The 13,294-nt window shown below is 44.2% G+C and overlaps 1 protein-coding gene across 1 annotated transcript in view; it reads right to left on the bottom strand.

Annotated features, from left to right (window-relative positions):
• Nucleotides 1-3,898: 3,898 nt before the first annotated feature.
• Nucleotides 3,899-13,294, bottom strand: part of LOC111840620 (polymeric immunoglobulin receptor-like) — a 194,766-nt gene continuing 185,370 nt past the window's right edge. Inside the window, exons 12-14 of the mRNA XM_072710575.1 lie at nt 7,020-7,079; nt 6,662-6,748; nt 3,899-4,179 (exon numbers count right to left, since the gene is read on the bottom strand). Coding sequence (XP_072566676.1) covers nt 4,177-4,179; nt 6,662-6,748; nt 7,020-7,079 — 150 coding nt within the window. The 3' untranslated portion in view covers nt 3,899-4,176. The remainder of the gene's footprint in view (nt 4,180-6,661; nt 6,749-7,019; nt 7,080-13,294) is intronic.

Below are 13,294 nucleotides of genomic sequence, written 5' to 3'. Positions count from 1 at the left end.
GTTTCGCTCGGGCATGTCTCTACTTGTTTAAAAGTTAAAAGTTTGGGACTTGTGTCGTTTTGTGCTTAAAATACGGTGTTTGCTCTTTTTCGCTCGGGCATGTCTCTACTTGTTTAAAAGTTAGAAGTTTGGGACTTGTGTCGTTTTGTGCTTAAAATACGGTGTTTGCTCTTTTTCGCTCGGGCATGTCTCTACTTGTTTAAAAGTTAGAAGTTTGGGACTTGTGTCGTTTTGTGCTTAAAATACAGTGTTTGCTCTTTTTTGTTCGGGCATGTCTCTACTTGTTTAAAAGTTAAATTCTTTAAACAAATACAAACGGAAATGAAAGCTGATTAGATACAATCCCAAAAGGTGGTTTTGAAGTGTGCAGGATACTTTGAGGGATACTTCTATCCATACAATAAAATTCCCTATTCCTAATTTGCATTTCTTTTTGTACCCCGGGCTTTTATTATGTCTGCATATTTCTCCTTGAACTTTTCGGTGTTGAAGAAAATAAGTAACAACTAAAGTGTATTAGTGCTTTAATAATGTTGGAATATACTGCCTGTAACAGGCTTCAGCCCAAAAAAAAAAAAAAGTGGTTCAAAGATGGGTGGTTATATTTCCTAAGTCATATATTTTTTGTTTATAGATTTGTTTTACCCAAATTTTTGCTTGGACCATCTAGCACCCCCTAGTGTTTGTTCCTGAATTTCTTTAGTTGCTGTCCATGGTCCTGAGGCGCTGTCCACTCAAACCTTACTAAAGTAACATTTTAAAGTGTATAATTCAACAAATGGGCGTCACTGGACCTTTCATTACAGCAGCTAAATTTGGTAGATATTCACTGTGGGGGAAAATAGCTGTCGCCTTGCCATTTACGGTCAGGGTTTTTTTTTTGCAGTTGAAACAAATATGCTCATTTTACGTGTGCTCTAAAAAGATTCCTAAAAAGACACCTGTCACATCCCGCTCCGTACGATCCCGATGTGTGCCACGCCCCCCTCATTACCTCGTGTTCAGCCCTGATTGTTCTCACCTGTTGCCTGTTCCGTTTACCTAGTCCTGTGTATATTAGTCCGCGTCTCCCCATGTCTGCCAGATCCGGCATTGTATTGTTACGTGTCGTCCCTTCCTGTCTGCCCTGGTCGTCATTAAAGACCCAGTTTACCCGAAGTCCTGGCTTGCTCTCGTCTGCTTCCTGGCTCGCCCGTCTCCGAATGTGACAACACCTCTGTCCACGTAACATGTATAGACAAGAGAAAATTAACCTGCAGCATGAACAAGAAAAACAGCACAGGATGGATGTTTAGGGGAGTCAAAATCTTCTGTTTATCTGTGTGGAGACATGGTGGTTGTGAAAACGTCAGTGGACGGGATATCTGCAAATATTGTGGTGTGGGAATTGGGCAGCTGCTTACAGGTGTACTGGGAGAATAGATTTTTCTTTTTTGGGGAAATGGGGATCAAGCAGGGACAGAGACAAAACAACACAAAGTAAAAGTGAAAAATAAATATGCTTTCAGCAGGTAAGGCCTCGAATAAGCAGGGACATGTGAGTCTGGGAAACGACAGAACACAGAAGCATGGGTCTCAGGACGGTGTCGGGATTTGAGTTACTGGGGCTTAAAAACAACAGAACAAATCAAGAAACATCTACATGGGGAACCAGGGGCAAGTGAACCAGATTAGCAAAGGTCTATTCCGCAATGTCAGCAGTTTTACATCCTGCTATGCATGCTCAGTCCTACCATGTAATCAATACAGGCTTGAGTGACTAAAACTATAAAACTTGCAACTTCTTTCCAAGTGTAATAGTAAATCTTACATGAGCATTTTTACGTAATATTAATTACCAATCAATTATTTTGCCAGACTGTTCATCTTACTGCCCATTTGTGTCACAGGTCTATAAAAAACCATAATCTTCCTCCGAGTTTGTGTTTATTATGTAGGATTTCAGTGAATATTAGCAGGGAAGCATAATTACATCGCTGGGTGGCTGCAGAGACTTTTGGGCATTCTTGTATGACTGCAGAGAGGCCTTTGTGCAACAGGGCCAGTATGTAGACAGAGCAGCACAGTGTGTGACACGTGGCTAATTCCCGCTTTCCGTACCACTCTGAGCCTTACTCATCATTACCCTCCATGGGCACCGGGCCCAGACTATAGTCATGAGCTAGTTTCACTACAACCGCTTTCCAGTGTAATTTATTTGGTTTGCAAGAAATGCTTTTTCATGCAACTTGCTTTTTACATTAAAACTAAAATGCAACCTTCTTCATAAGACGTTTTCATTTTGAGTGATTTGCCCTTTAATAGTTGAGCATGTTTACAGTACAAACTTTGCCAGTGAAATATGAGGGAAAAACCAAAAACAGAATAATCATTCATTAATTGAAATTGAGGTAAATTTTTCAATTAATCGTGATATTAATTTGAGGTCATATTGACCGGCACTAAGACAAGGCGCCCAGATAGAGTCTTAATCTGAGTCTCATAATACGCTCATTGAAAGGAGTGACATCAGGCACCATTGGGAGGAGTCAATCCACCAAAGCAACATCTGCTCCCTGAGTATGGCAGCCATCAGACCGACCAGACCAGTAATAGGTGAACCTACCGGTCTGTGTACCTCAGAGGGCGCCGGGACTGAAACGCGGGGTTTACGAAGCTCCCCGAAAGCAGAGGAAGAGGATCGTCCTGCCAGAGAGACGAGACATTCCACACGCCTACCCAGCTGGGCCGCCTCAGGTTAGGACCCGAGTGTCGCCGTTCAGCGGGCGATGACTCAGCACCACACCAGTTCCGATCCCCAACAGGCCTGAACCCAGTGTCTTGTCTGCCTGGTCGGAGTTTTTACAGTGGCTGGAGTGTCAGTACTGCCACCAACCCCCAGGTGTTTTACCCTGCAAGTTGGAGGACTGCTTGCAGGGCTGGATGCAGTTTAACATCATAACCAGACATATATTTCAGCTAGTATGTATGTGGGAGGTGTAGTGGAAATTATACATTTAGACATATTGGACATATTTGCTATGATCACAAAGTACCGTCTGTCTGTGTGAAAGGCGAGGGCCACTTAGCAGCCGACCAGGAGGAAGGTCACACCGGTAATTACAGAGCTGGTTCGGACCGGTTCTGTTTGGTTGGACACAGAGAAGACAGTAACTGCGAACCTTCGTTCTTATCCCTTCGAATGATAAACATGAGACTGAAGTAAGAAAAGAATTGTGGACACTTGTATGCAGACATAGTGTCTCGGCTTATTTGATCCATCAAATAACCTAATAATAAAACTTTGCTGCCTTCATACCATGTCTTTGACTGTTTTTCCAGCACAGAGGAAACCAGAAAACCTACAAATGGCAGATGAAGAGTCAGGGGAAGAATTCAAACCCAAAGCCCTGAAAGTATGAGGCATCCATGTTACATGAGGCATCCATGAGACACCACTGCAGCCTGCAGGCTTAATGAAAAACATCTTTATTAACATTATGTATGATGAGTCACAGTCTGTGGTCTGCATTTTCAATAATACTCCATTTATCAATAAACAAAAGACTAACATTCTGTGGAAAGCTAAAAATAAAGCTTTTATCCTGAAATGTGATATGATGATAAAAGGGCAGCTTTTAATCCCACAGTCAGAGGAGAGCAGGGAGGCAGTGAAACAGTGAAGCTGTCCAGCAGGGGGCAGTGAAGTGCGCAAGAAGAGAGTAAAATTAAAGCCAGAGTCCATAGACCTCAGTAAACCCCCACTGGTACATACTGTATACTGTATACACAAGAGACAAACAGACACTGGGAAATACTGCAATATACATTATTTTGATGTAACAGTCATTTTATATTATACAAATCAACTAGGATAACTACTGATATTTTTCGATAATTATGAATGAAAAGTGACAGTTCACAGACAACCAAGATAATACCTCACATTTACATTTATTCCATTTGGTTCAAAGCAACAAACAAGTGAGATAAACAGCACATTGATCACTGTTCAAATACACAACAGCCATGAACGTGTGTTTCACACCAGCTGATTCTTACTGTCACACTGGAACGTGACAGTGCTGCATGCCATTTAAATACAGCTCACATAACTGTAAGATGCTCCTCTCTGGTGATTATCCCTCCCCATCACTGCAGTATCTGTGTGTCCCTCACAGCTCTCATTGCTGCCCCCTACTGGAAAAGGAACAGATAAGCATTAATATCGGCAACTTTATTTGTCAGTTCAGTTTGGCTTCTGAGGCACAAAACTTTCCTTAGCATTTCAGGCAGTGTGGTGTGAAAATGCTGCTACAACAACAAGAAATGAACCAGATCGATAGATTATTCTGGGAATCAACTTTAGTTCACCTTCATCTGGCTTAAGATTTGAAGCCAAATAATCGGCATGTATGATGTTGTAATAAGAACATAAGAACATAAGAAATTTACAAACGAGAGGAGGCCATTCGGCCCATCAAGCTCGTTTGGGGAGAACTTAGCTAATATCTCAGAGTTGTTAAAATCTTATCTAGCTCTGATTTAAAGGAACCCATGGTTTTAGCTTCCACTACAATAGCAGGAAGACTATTCCATACTCTGACTACACGCTGTGTAAAGAAGTGCTTCCTCAAATTTGTTTTAAAATGTTCTCCCGCTAATTTCCACTTATGGCCACGAGTTCTAGTATTTAGACTAATATTGAAATAGTCATTTGGCTGAACAGCATCCAGACCCGTTAGAATCTTATAGACCTGAATCATATCCCCCCTTAGTCTCCTTTGCTCAAGGCTGAACAGATTCAGTTCCGCTAACCTCTCCTCGTAAGACATTCCTCTAAGACCAGGAATCATTCTCGTAGCTCTTCGTTGCACCTTTTCTAAGGCAGCAATGTCCTTCTTGAGGTATGGTGACCAAACCTGCACACAGTATTCTAGGTGGGGTCTTACCAAGGAATTATATAAGTGTAACATCACCTCCCTTGACTTAAACTCCACACATCTAGAGATATAACCCAACATTCTGTTCGCCTTTTTTATTGCTTCCCCACATTGGCGAGAGTGGGACATGGAAGCATCAACATACATACCGAGATCTTTCTCGTAATCAGCTACCTTTATTTCAGTGGAACCCATAAAATATCTGTACTGTATATTTCTGCTCCCTGCATGGATTACCTTACATTTATCTGTGTTAAATTTCATCTGCCAAGTATCAGCCCATTCGCTAATTAAATCCAGATCCCGTTGAAGCCTCTCTGCTGCTAGATTAGTATCTGCTACCCCGCCCACCTTAGTGTCGTCTGCAAATTTAACCAGTTTACTGTATGTATTCGTGTCAATATCATTAATGTAAATTAGGAACAATAGTGGTCCTAAAATTGAACCCTGCGGTACCCCACTATAAACGGAGGCCCACTGCGACATAGTGCCTCTAATAACTACTCGCTGCTTCCTATCAGTTAGCTAGTTTTTGATCCAAGCTGCCACAGTTCCTAAAATTCCTGCAGCTTTAAGCTTTAACAAGAGCCGTTTGTGGGGGACAACATCAAAGGCTTTCTGGAAATCTAAGTAAATCACATCATAGGCCTTTTTGTGATCAATTTCACTTGTAGCTTCCTCAAAGAACTCAAGCAGATTCGTTAAGCAGGATCTACCTCTCCTAAATCCATGTTGGCTATCCTTTATAATGTTATTTGCATCTAGGTAATCTACCATTTTCACTTGAATTATAGCTTCCATTATTTTTCCAGTAATGCTAGTTAAACTGATTGGCCTATAGTTTGCTGGATTACTTCTATCCCCTTTTTTGAATATGGGTGTTATATTAGCATGCTTCCAATCTGATGGTACCACACCCGCAGATAACAATTTCTGGAATATTAAAGTCAAAGGTTGGCTAATAATATCCCTCATCTCTTTCAAGACTAAAGGTAAGATGCCATCAGGCCCCTGCGATTTATTTATTTTGAGTTTAGCTAGGCTTAGTATCACATCAACCTCAGTTATACATATATTGGTCATAGACGATGCTGTATTCGTATTAATTGGTGGTAAATTACTTGTGTTCTCTATTGTGAACACCCTTGAAAAATAATCATTAAACTCGTTTACCATATCAATTTCGTTATCAATTATAAGGCCCTTACTATCCTGCAAATTAGTGATTTCAGCTTTTAGTGCTCTCTTAGAGTTAAAATATTGGAAGAAACCTTTACTGTCATGCTTAGCCTCCAATAATAAGCCATAATAATAGCTGTATATAGTGTCGTAAGACACTTGTGACATATATGAGGCATCCTTGCTCTGATCTATCTGGGGGGGGTGTCCTGAGCCTATCCTGTAGGTTACTGGTGCAAGGCCAAGAACAACCCAGGAAGGGGTGATAACCCATCACTGGGCAAACACACATGTACACCAATGGGCAATTTGGAAACTCCAATTGAACTCAGCATGGCTTTGGACTGTGGGGGGAAACTGGAGTATCCAGAGGAAACCCCATGACAACATGGGGAGAACATGCAAACTCCACACACATGGAGCAATGGTGGACACTAGAACCCTGGTCCCAGAGCTGTGAGCAACAGTGCTAACTACTGCACCACCGTGCCACCACATGAAGGAAGCATCACGGACTAAACTTATCACAGTTCATATTAGAGCAGATTGTCCAAACTCACCTCTCTGTGCTTCAGGGCGACTGAGCTGTAGACCACATCGCTGGCTGGGGTTACAGCAGGTCGGTGTGAAGAACATCTAGAGGACACCTGCTGAGAGCATTTAGCTGCTTACAGTGGAGGTACAAGACCAACCTTTGTACAGAGACCACAAATCCATAAACTCCCAAACCTCCCATGTGAATCACTGTGAAATATCAGGGTATCATGGTACTTCTTGGTACATTATATCTGATTCTGATACACATGGATCTGACAGATCAGCTGAGGTGTAGATGTACCCATTGAGGACATTACTGAGATACTTTTCACTGTCATTGTGACACTCGGCTGATGCCTGATTTACATAAAACCATCTTACCTGTGGATCTGGCAGGAGAATGGAGCTGTAGGTGACATCAGCACCAGGCTCCACAGAGGCCTGAGAGAGGATCACATTATTTGCATTTAGAAAACATTTTAACTGCAACTTAACAACTGGCTTATGAGAATGTGCCTTATAAATAGTCTTCACACACTAATAACATTACATGTTTGGAGACAAGGGCTACACTCATAAATACCATCATATGTATGTTATTTCTGTGCTTTATCTGCTCTGGTGGGTCTCCCTTGATGATGCCAGTTCTGTCTATGACGTCGTATTCATGGTCTGGGTTCAACTTGAGAAAAGTCACAACTCAGCATTCAACACAATCACTCCTCACATCAGCTTGATTTACAGAGATAAACTTCTTAATGAGTTACTGACTGTTAACAGAGTTTGATTTCTGTTTTTGGTCTTTTATAAAAGACAAAATCTTATAGAATCTTCCAGAGTTTCTCTCCATATTAAACATGAACTCACTGTTACATCTGTGCTTCCTGGATTTTGGTTCATTGCCATGTTTTTCTCTACATGGAAAGAAATGAGAAATAAAGCCAAAGGAATTTATTCTGATCACATCACTCACTTTCAACTGATTCTGATAATTTGCTGTACGACAAACACATGGTCATTTCCTCTTGATTATCATGCACATACGTGTGTAAATGTTATCCAGTCTAATAACTGTATAAAACTACACAAATGTATATGAGCCATTGGCAACTCAGGTGAAATCTGATTACCAACCTACACTTACAGGTAACCCAGTTAATGATGCCCAGCTGGCCCTGGTTTGAGCTACTAACTTGTTTAGGGTTTTATAAGCTCAGCTGGGTGGACACAGACTCAGAGGGTCAGAGGGAAGTCTGCAGGATCATGGAGGAAGGATCCTTCAGGGCTGCTGTGCTCTGATGTCCTGTTTGCTCCACAGCGGCTTTTAGCTCTGCACTGTTTTTAGTCTGTGTTCCCAAAGGGACTGTGACCATGTTTTGTGTTTTAATGTTGCTGTATAACCTGTGTGCCTGAATGCTGCTGTCTGTGTCTCTGTCCAGCCGTCTTTGGAAAAGGATAAAAGCATGAAGTTGTAGCTGCTGCTTACAGGAGTGGAGAGGGACATGCATCACTGCTCAGACAGTCAGGTCACTTATACACCGTCTGCATCAGCAGATACTCACTGTGTTTGTCACACACTTTCCATGCGATGATGATGATGATGATCAACAGCAGCACCAATAAGCCCAGTCCTACATACAGAAACAAGCTGGACCAGAGAGCTGAATGAGAGGGTGGATTTGAACAGTAAAGTCTTACATGCTTTATAGCAACATTGGAAGGGAGTGGGGGAGGAGAGCACATGCACTGGGGAGGAATGTTCAAACCACTGCGGGGAGTCCGGTTACAACTCTGATGTAAGTGCAAGCAGGATCCGGGTCACCAGTACTTCTCTGATAAAAGACGCCTTTATCTGATTGTACTGTAATTCTACCATAGGGTAGTATGCCGGGAATAGAGGAATATATGGTATGTATAGTGTTACGTGCCGTAAGTTCGGGTTACGTGCCGTAAGGAATTTGTGCCGTAAGTTTCGGGTACGTGCCGTAAGAGTTACGTGCCGTAAGTTTAGGAGGATGCCTGCAGGTCCTTCGGACGTCCTGCCCACTCGCCGATTGGTCGCCCGCCCCCTCGACTCCGCCCTCAGGACCTGACCCCGCCTCCCTTGCCCTCGGAGCCGTTTCCGGTTCACCGGCTGAAGAGTTCGCCGCTTCGTCCCTTCGTTTGCCCGCTACTTGCTTCTCGCCTGCTAGCTCGCTCTCTGTTCGCTTTTGCTTTGTTTGATTGATCGTGTATGACTGTTTTGCCCTTGACTTCCGATTCTCGCCTCGCCCTTATTTGTACTTTCGCCTTGGTTTCTGATTGCTTGATTGGTTTTGGACTTTCGCCTGTGTTTCGACTTCGCCTCTCGGTTTTCCCTTTTGATACCTTTGCCTCGGCTTGGTGTTTCGTGTTTCACTAGGTGTGTAGGGAGTGTCTGCCTTTTTTGGTTTATTCGTTAACGTGGGGATTATTGTTTGTTTGGTCAGGGAGATAGATTTAGGCATTGTTGTTTCATTTCACCATTTTCTTTGTGTTCACTTAGGTAGCTCAGCTTGGGATACTCGGTAGATGTGCTTTTGTTTGTTTCTTTGGCCTTTGTCACTCCTGACGTTCGTTACACCTAGTGTTTGTACTGTGTTTGTGAAAAACTATAAAAAAAAACTATAAAAAAAAGACTCCCTCTGTGTCCCGTGTTCCCTTCTCCTAGCCCTAGTTGTCCTGTCCTCCCCAATCCCTCCTTCCCTTTCACTTTGTTGCGGTCCAACCCTAGACTGGATCGTAACAAAATTGGGGGCTCGTCCTTTCCTTCTTTCCCTTTCGTGCTTGTCTGGCGGATTTTTTTTGTGTGGGGGGGTGTTGTGGTGATTGCAGTAATCGTGATGGCCCAATTCGACCTTGTTGCGTTCACCCTTTACCCCACACTCGAACAATTTGATGTGTGCCGCAAGGATGATCTGCTACAGATAGCAGACTTCTTTAACATTTTGGTCCCCGCTGAGGCTTCCAAGCGGGTCGTTAAGCAATTTTTGCTCGATGAATTGGTTCAGCAAGGTATACTGCCTGAGTTGGGTGGATCCCCTAGTGTTGCTGCCACCCCGGTTCGGATGTCTGCTGTAGCGGAGGCCAGCAGCGACGATCCAGGGAGTGGACACCGCATGGATCTTGGGGATCCCCGCTCAACCAGGGAGGACCTACTGCTGACGATTAAGTTACGGGAGCTCGAGCTTGAGATTAAGAGACAGGAGTACCAGGCTCAGCTACTCCGTGTCCGGGCTATGGAGATGGAGGCTGAGAAGGAGCTGGAGTTACGTCGGATGAGCATGGGCGACCAAAAACCAATGCCTCTTCCGCGTAAGGTACCCACACCAGGTACACCTCCACCCGCAGCTCGCTCCGCCCGAGACCAGGCTGACGCCCAAGACGCTCCTAGACCCCGTCCCCGGTCTCCCTTGAGCTCGCCTGTCTCCCCGGAAATTGGTAGATCGAGCTTTGATGTGAGCCGACACATCGGTCTTGTTCCTGTGTTTCGGGAAAATGAGGTAGACGCCTACTTTTCCATTTTTGAGCGCATTGCTATGACATTGAACTGGCCCAAACACCTTTGGTCACTGTTACTGCAATGTAAGCTTGTGGGTAAGGCACAGGAAGTTTGTTCGGCTCTTGCGTTAGAGCAGAGCCTGGATTACGACATTGTGAAGGCTACTGTGCTTCGAGCTTATGAGTTAGTGCCGGAAGCTTATCGGCAGAACTTTCGAAATCTTCCCAAATCCGCCAGCCAAACATACGTGGAGTTCGCACGCGAGAAAGCCGTCTTATTTGATAAGTGGTGCGGCGCTAGTGGTGTGTTTACCTTCGACCAGCTTAAGGAACTGGTCCTGTTAGAAGAATTTAAGAACTGTGTTCCTGATCGAGTGGTAGTGTACCTGAATGAGCAAAAGGTCACTTCGCTAACTGAAGCTGCCACCCTCGCTGACGAGTTCGTTTTGACCCACAAAACTGTGTTTGCTCCGATTCCTTTGCCTCGTAAAACTCGTCCAGTCGTATCCTCCCCCTCGTCAGCATCGTCTCCACCACCCGTGGAGAAACGCGAGTGTTTCTATTGCCACGAAGTGGGCCATATTATATCTGTTTGTCCTGTGTTAAAGCGCAAGGAAGCTCGTTCAGCAGCTAGGAAAGTAAATGTTGCTGCCTGCCCCAACAGTTCTTCGCCCTCGTCCTCTCGTATTGACGCTGCTTTCGAACCATTTGTATTTCCTGGGTTGGTTTCGCTCAGTGTGACTGATGCTCGGCACCCTGTGACTATCCTGCGGGATACGGGAGCCGCTCAGTCCTTCTTGGTGGAAGGAGTTATTCCCCTATGTGACGAAACGTACTGTGGTACGGATGTGTTGGTGCAGGGAATCGATTTATGTGTGGCTGGAGTTCCCCTGCACACCGTTTATCTGTGTACTCCCGATTTCTCGGGATACGTGCGAGTAGCTGTCCAGCCCCAGTTACCTGTCCCAGGCATTACGTTTATTCTTGGGAATGACATAGCGGGGAAGAGAATCGTTCCTCTACCCGAAGTCGTTCTGGACCCTGTGCTGTGTGAAAATGATGTAGCGGTGGAACACCCGACGGTGTTTCCTGCGTGTGTGCTTACTCGTGCACAGCGGCGCCAGCTTGCCGACATTGACCTCGAGGACACGTTCATGTCTGTGCCGTTGCTGGATAAACCTTCGAAGATTGAGTCTGTGACCCCGGATCCTAATAACTCTGTTACCTCCCCTGAAGTTCCGTTCTGTTTGTTTTCTTATGTTTATTTTGTGATTTTTGTTGTTTTTTGTTTGGGATCTGTGTATTTTGGTGACCCGTGTGGGTTCACTCTTGTGTGGGGGGGTGTTACGTGCCGTAAGTTCGGGTTACGTGCCGTAAGGAATTTGTGCCGTAAGTTTCGGGTACGTGCCGTAAGAGTTACGTGCCGTAAGTTTAGGAGGATGCCTGCAGGTCCTTCGGACGTCCTGCCCACTCGCCGATTGGTCGCCCGCCCCCTCGACTCCGCCCTCAGGACCTGACCCCGCCTCCCTTGCCCTCGGAGCCGTTTCCGGTTCACCGGCTGAAGAGTTCGCCGCTTCGTCCCTTCGTTTGCCCGCTACTTGCTTCTCGCCTGCTAGCTCGCTCTCTGTTCGCTTTTGCTTTGTTTGATTGATCGTGTATGACTGTTTTGCCCTTGACTTCCGATTCTCGCCTCGCCCTTATTTGTACTTTCGCCTTGGTTTCTGATTGCTTGATTGGTTTTGGACTTTCGCCTGTGTTTCGACTTCGCCTCTCGGTTTTCCCTTTTGATACCTTTGCCTCGGCTTGGTGTTTCGTGTTTCACTAGGTGTGTAGGGAGTGTCTGCCTTTTTTGGTTTATTCGTTAACGTGGGGATTATTGTTTGTTTGGTCAGGGAGATAGATTTAGGCATTGTTGTTTCATTTCACCATTTTCTTTGTGTTCACTTAGGTAGCTCAGCTTGGGATACTCGGTAGATGTGCTTTTGTTTGTTTCTTTGGCCTTTGTCACTCCTGACGTTCGTTACACCTAGTGTTTGTACTGTGTTTGTGAAAAACTATAAAAAAAAACTATAAAAAAAAGACTCCCTCTGTGTCCCGTGTTCCCTTCTCCTAGCCCTAGTTGTCCTGTCCTCCCCAATCCCTCCTTCCCTTTCACTTTGTTGCGGTCCAACCCTAGACTGGATCGTAACAATAGGTATGTGTGGTCTGTAAATATTGTAGCGTGTTACAGAGGTTGCTGGGAGGGATATTTTCTGTGGGCATGCACCCATCCAGGGGAGAGTGTGTGGGAGGAGCCAGAGGAGGCGGGAGGGCTGAGAGACTGACGGGAAGAAAGAAGAACGATCTAGAATAAGTAGAGAGGGTGTAGTGCAGGACTGTTCTGCGACTGTTTCTTTTAGGAATATAAAGTGTGTATGGTGTGGCTGTGGCCCACAACAGGCAAATAAAGTTAGTTTTCGGCCACTTGCCTCCTTATTCCCATAGCGGGAATTTTACAATATAAACAACACAATACGATATAGATTTAGCACAGCGATTACAATGGCGGGTGACACTATCCAGAATAACATGAATTAGTACCGATAATGCAAATTATCCTGGAAACATTACAGTATGCGCTGCTCTTATGCAGCGAACACAGATTTAACCAATGCATATATATAGTTCTCTAACATAAAGATAAACTGAGGGCTATAACCATTAATATCTAGAAGGATAATATATGCCATCTTACATCTAGCAACTCCACTGTAACAGGCGAACTTACTAATTACATTCACTTAATGCATAAACTCCACATCACTCACGTACCTGTACTACAGTACAACAACTTACGGTTTTCATGGACGCACGCAATATCGGTGTAACAAAAAACAGGTTGCAAACTAGGCTAAGTAACAACTAAATACAGTGGTACCTCGATCAGAACTCGAATTTAATCTGTTCAGAACTCCGGATCGAATCCTAAAAAGTTCGAGTTGTCATCGAATTTAATGGAAAACCAATTAATTGTTTCCCAGCCCCAAAAAATTACACCTAAATATGTTTTTTTTTTAGTATTTAAACACAAAATGAACTGGATAAAACAAGAAGATCATATACTGTACTAAACAAATCTAAGCACATTTATCAAAACA

Source organism: Paramormyrops kingsleyae, chromosome 4 (assembly GCF_048594095.1).
Source record: "Paramormyrops kingsleyae isolate MSU_618 chromosome 4, PKINGS_0.4, whole genome shotgun sequence".
NCBI classification, from domain to species: domain Eukaryota; kingdom Metazoa; phylum Chordata; class Actinopteri; order Osteoglossiformes; family Mormyridae; genus Paramormyrops; species Paramormyrops kingsleyae.
Note: the sequence above shows the minus strand (reverse complement) of the source record. Positions and strands in the feature narration are given on the sequence as shown.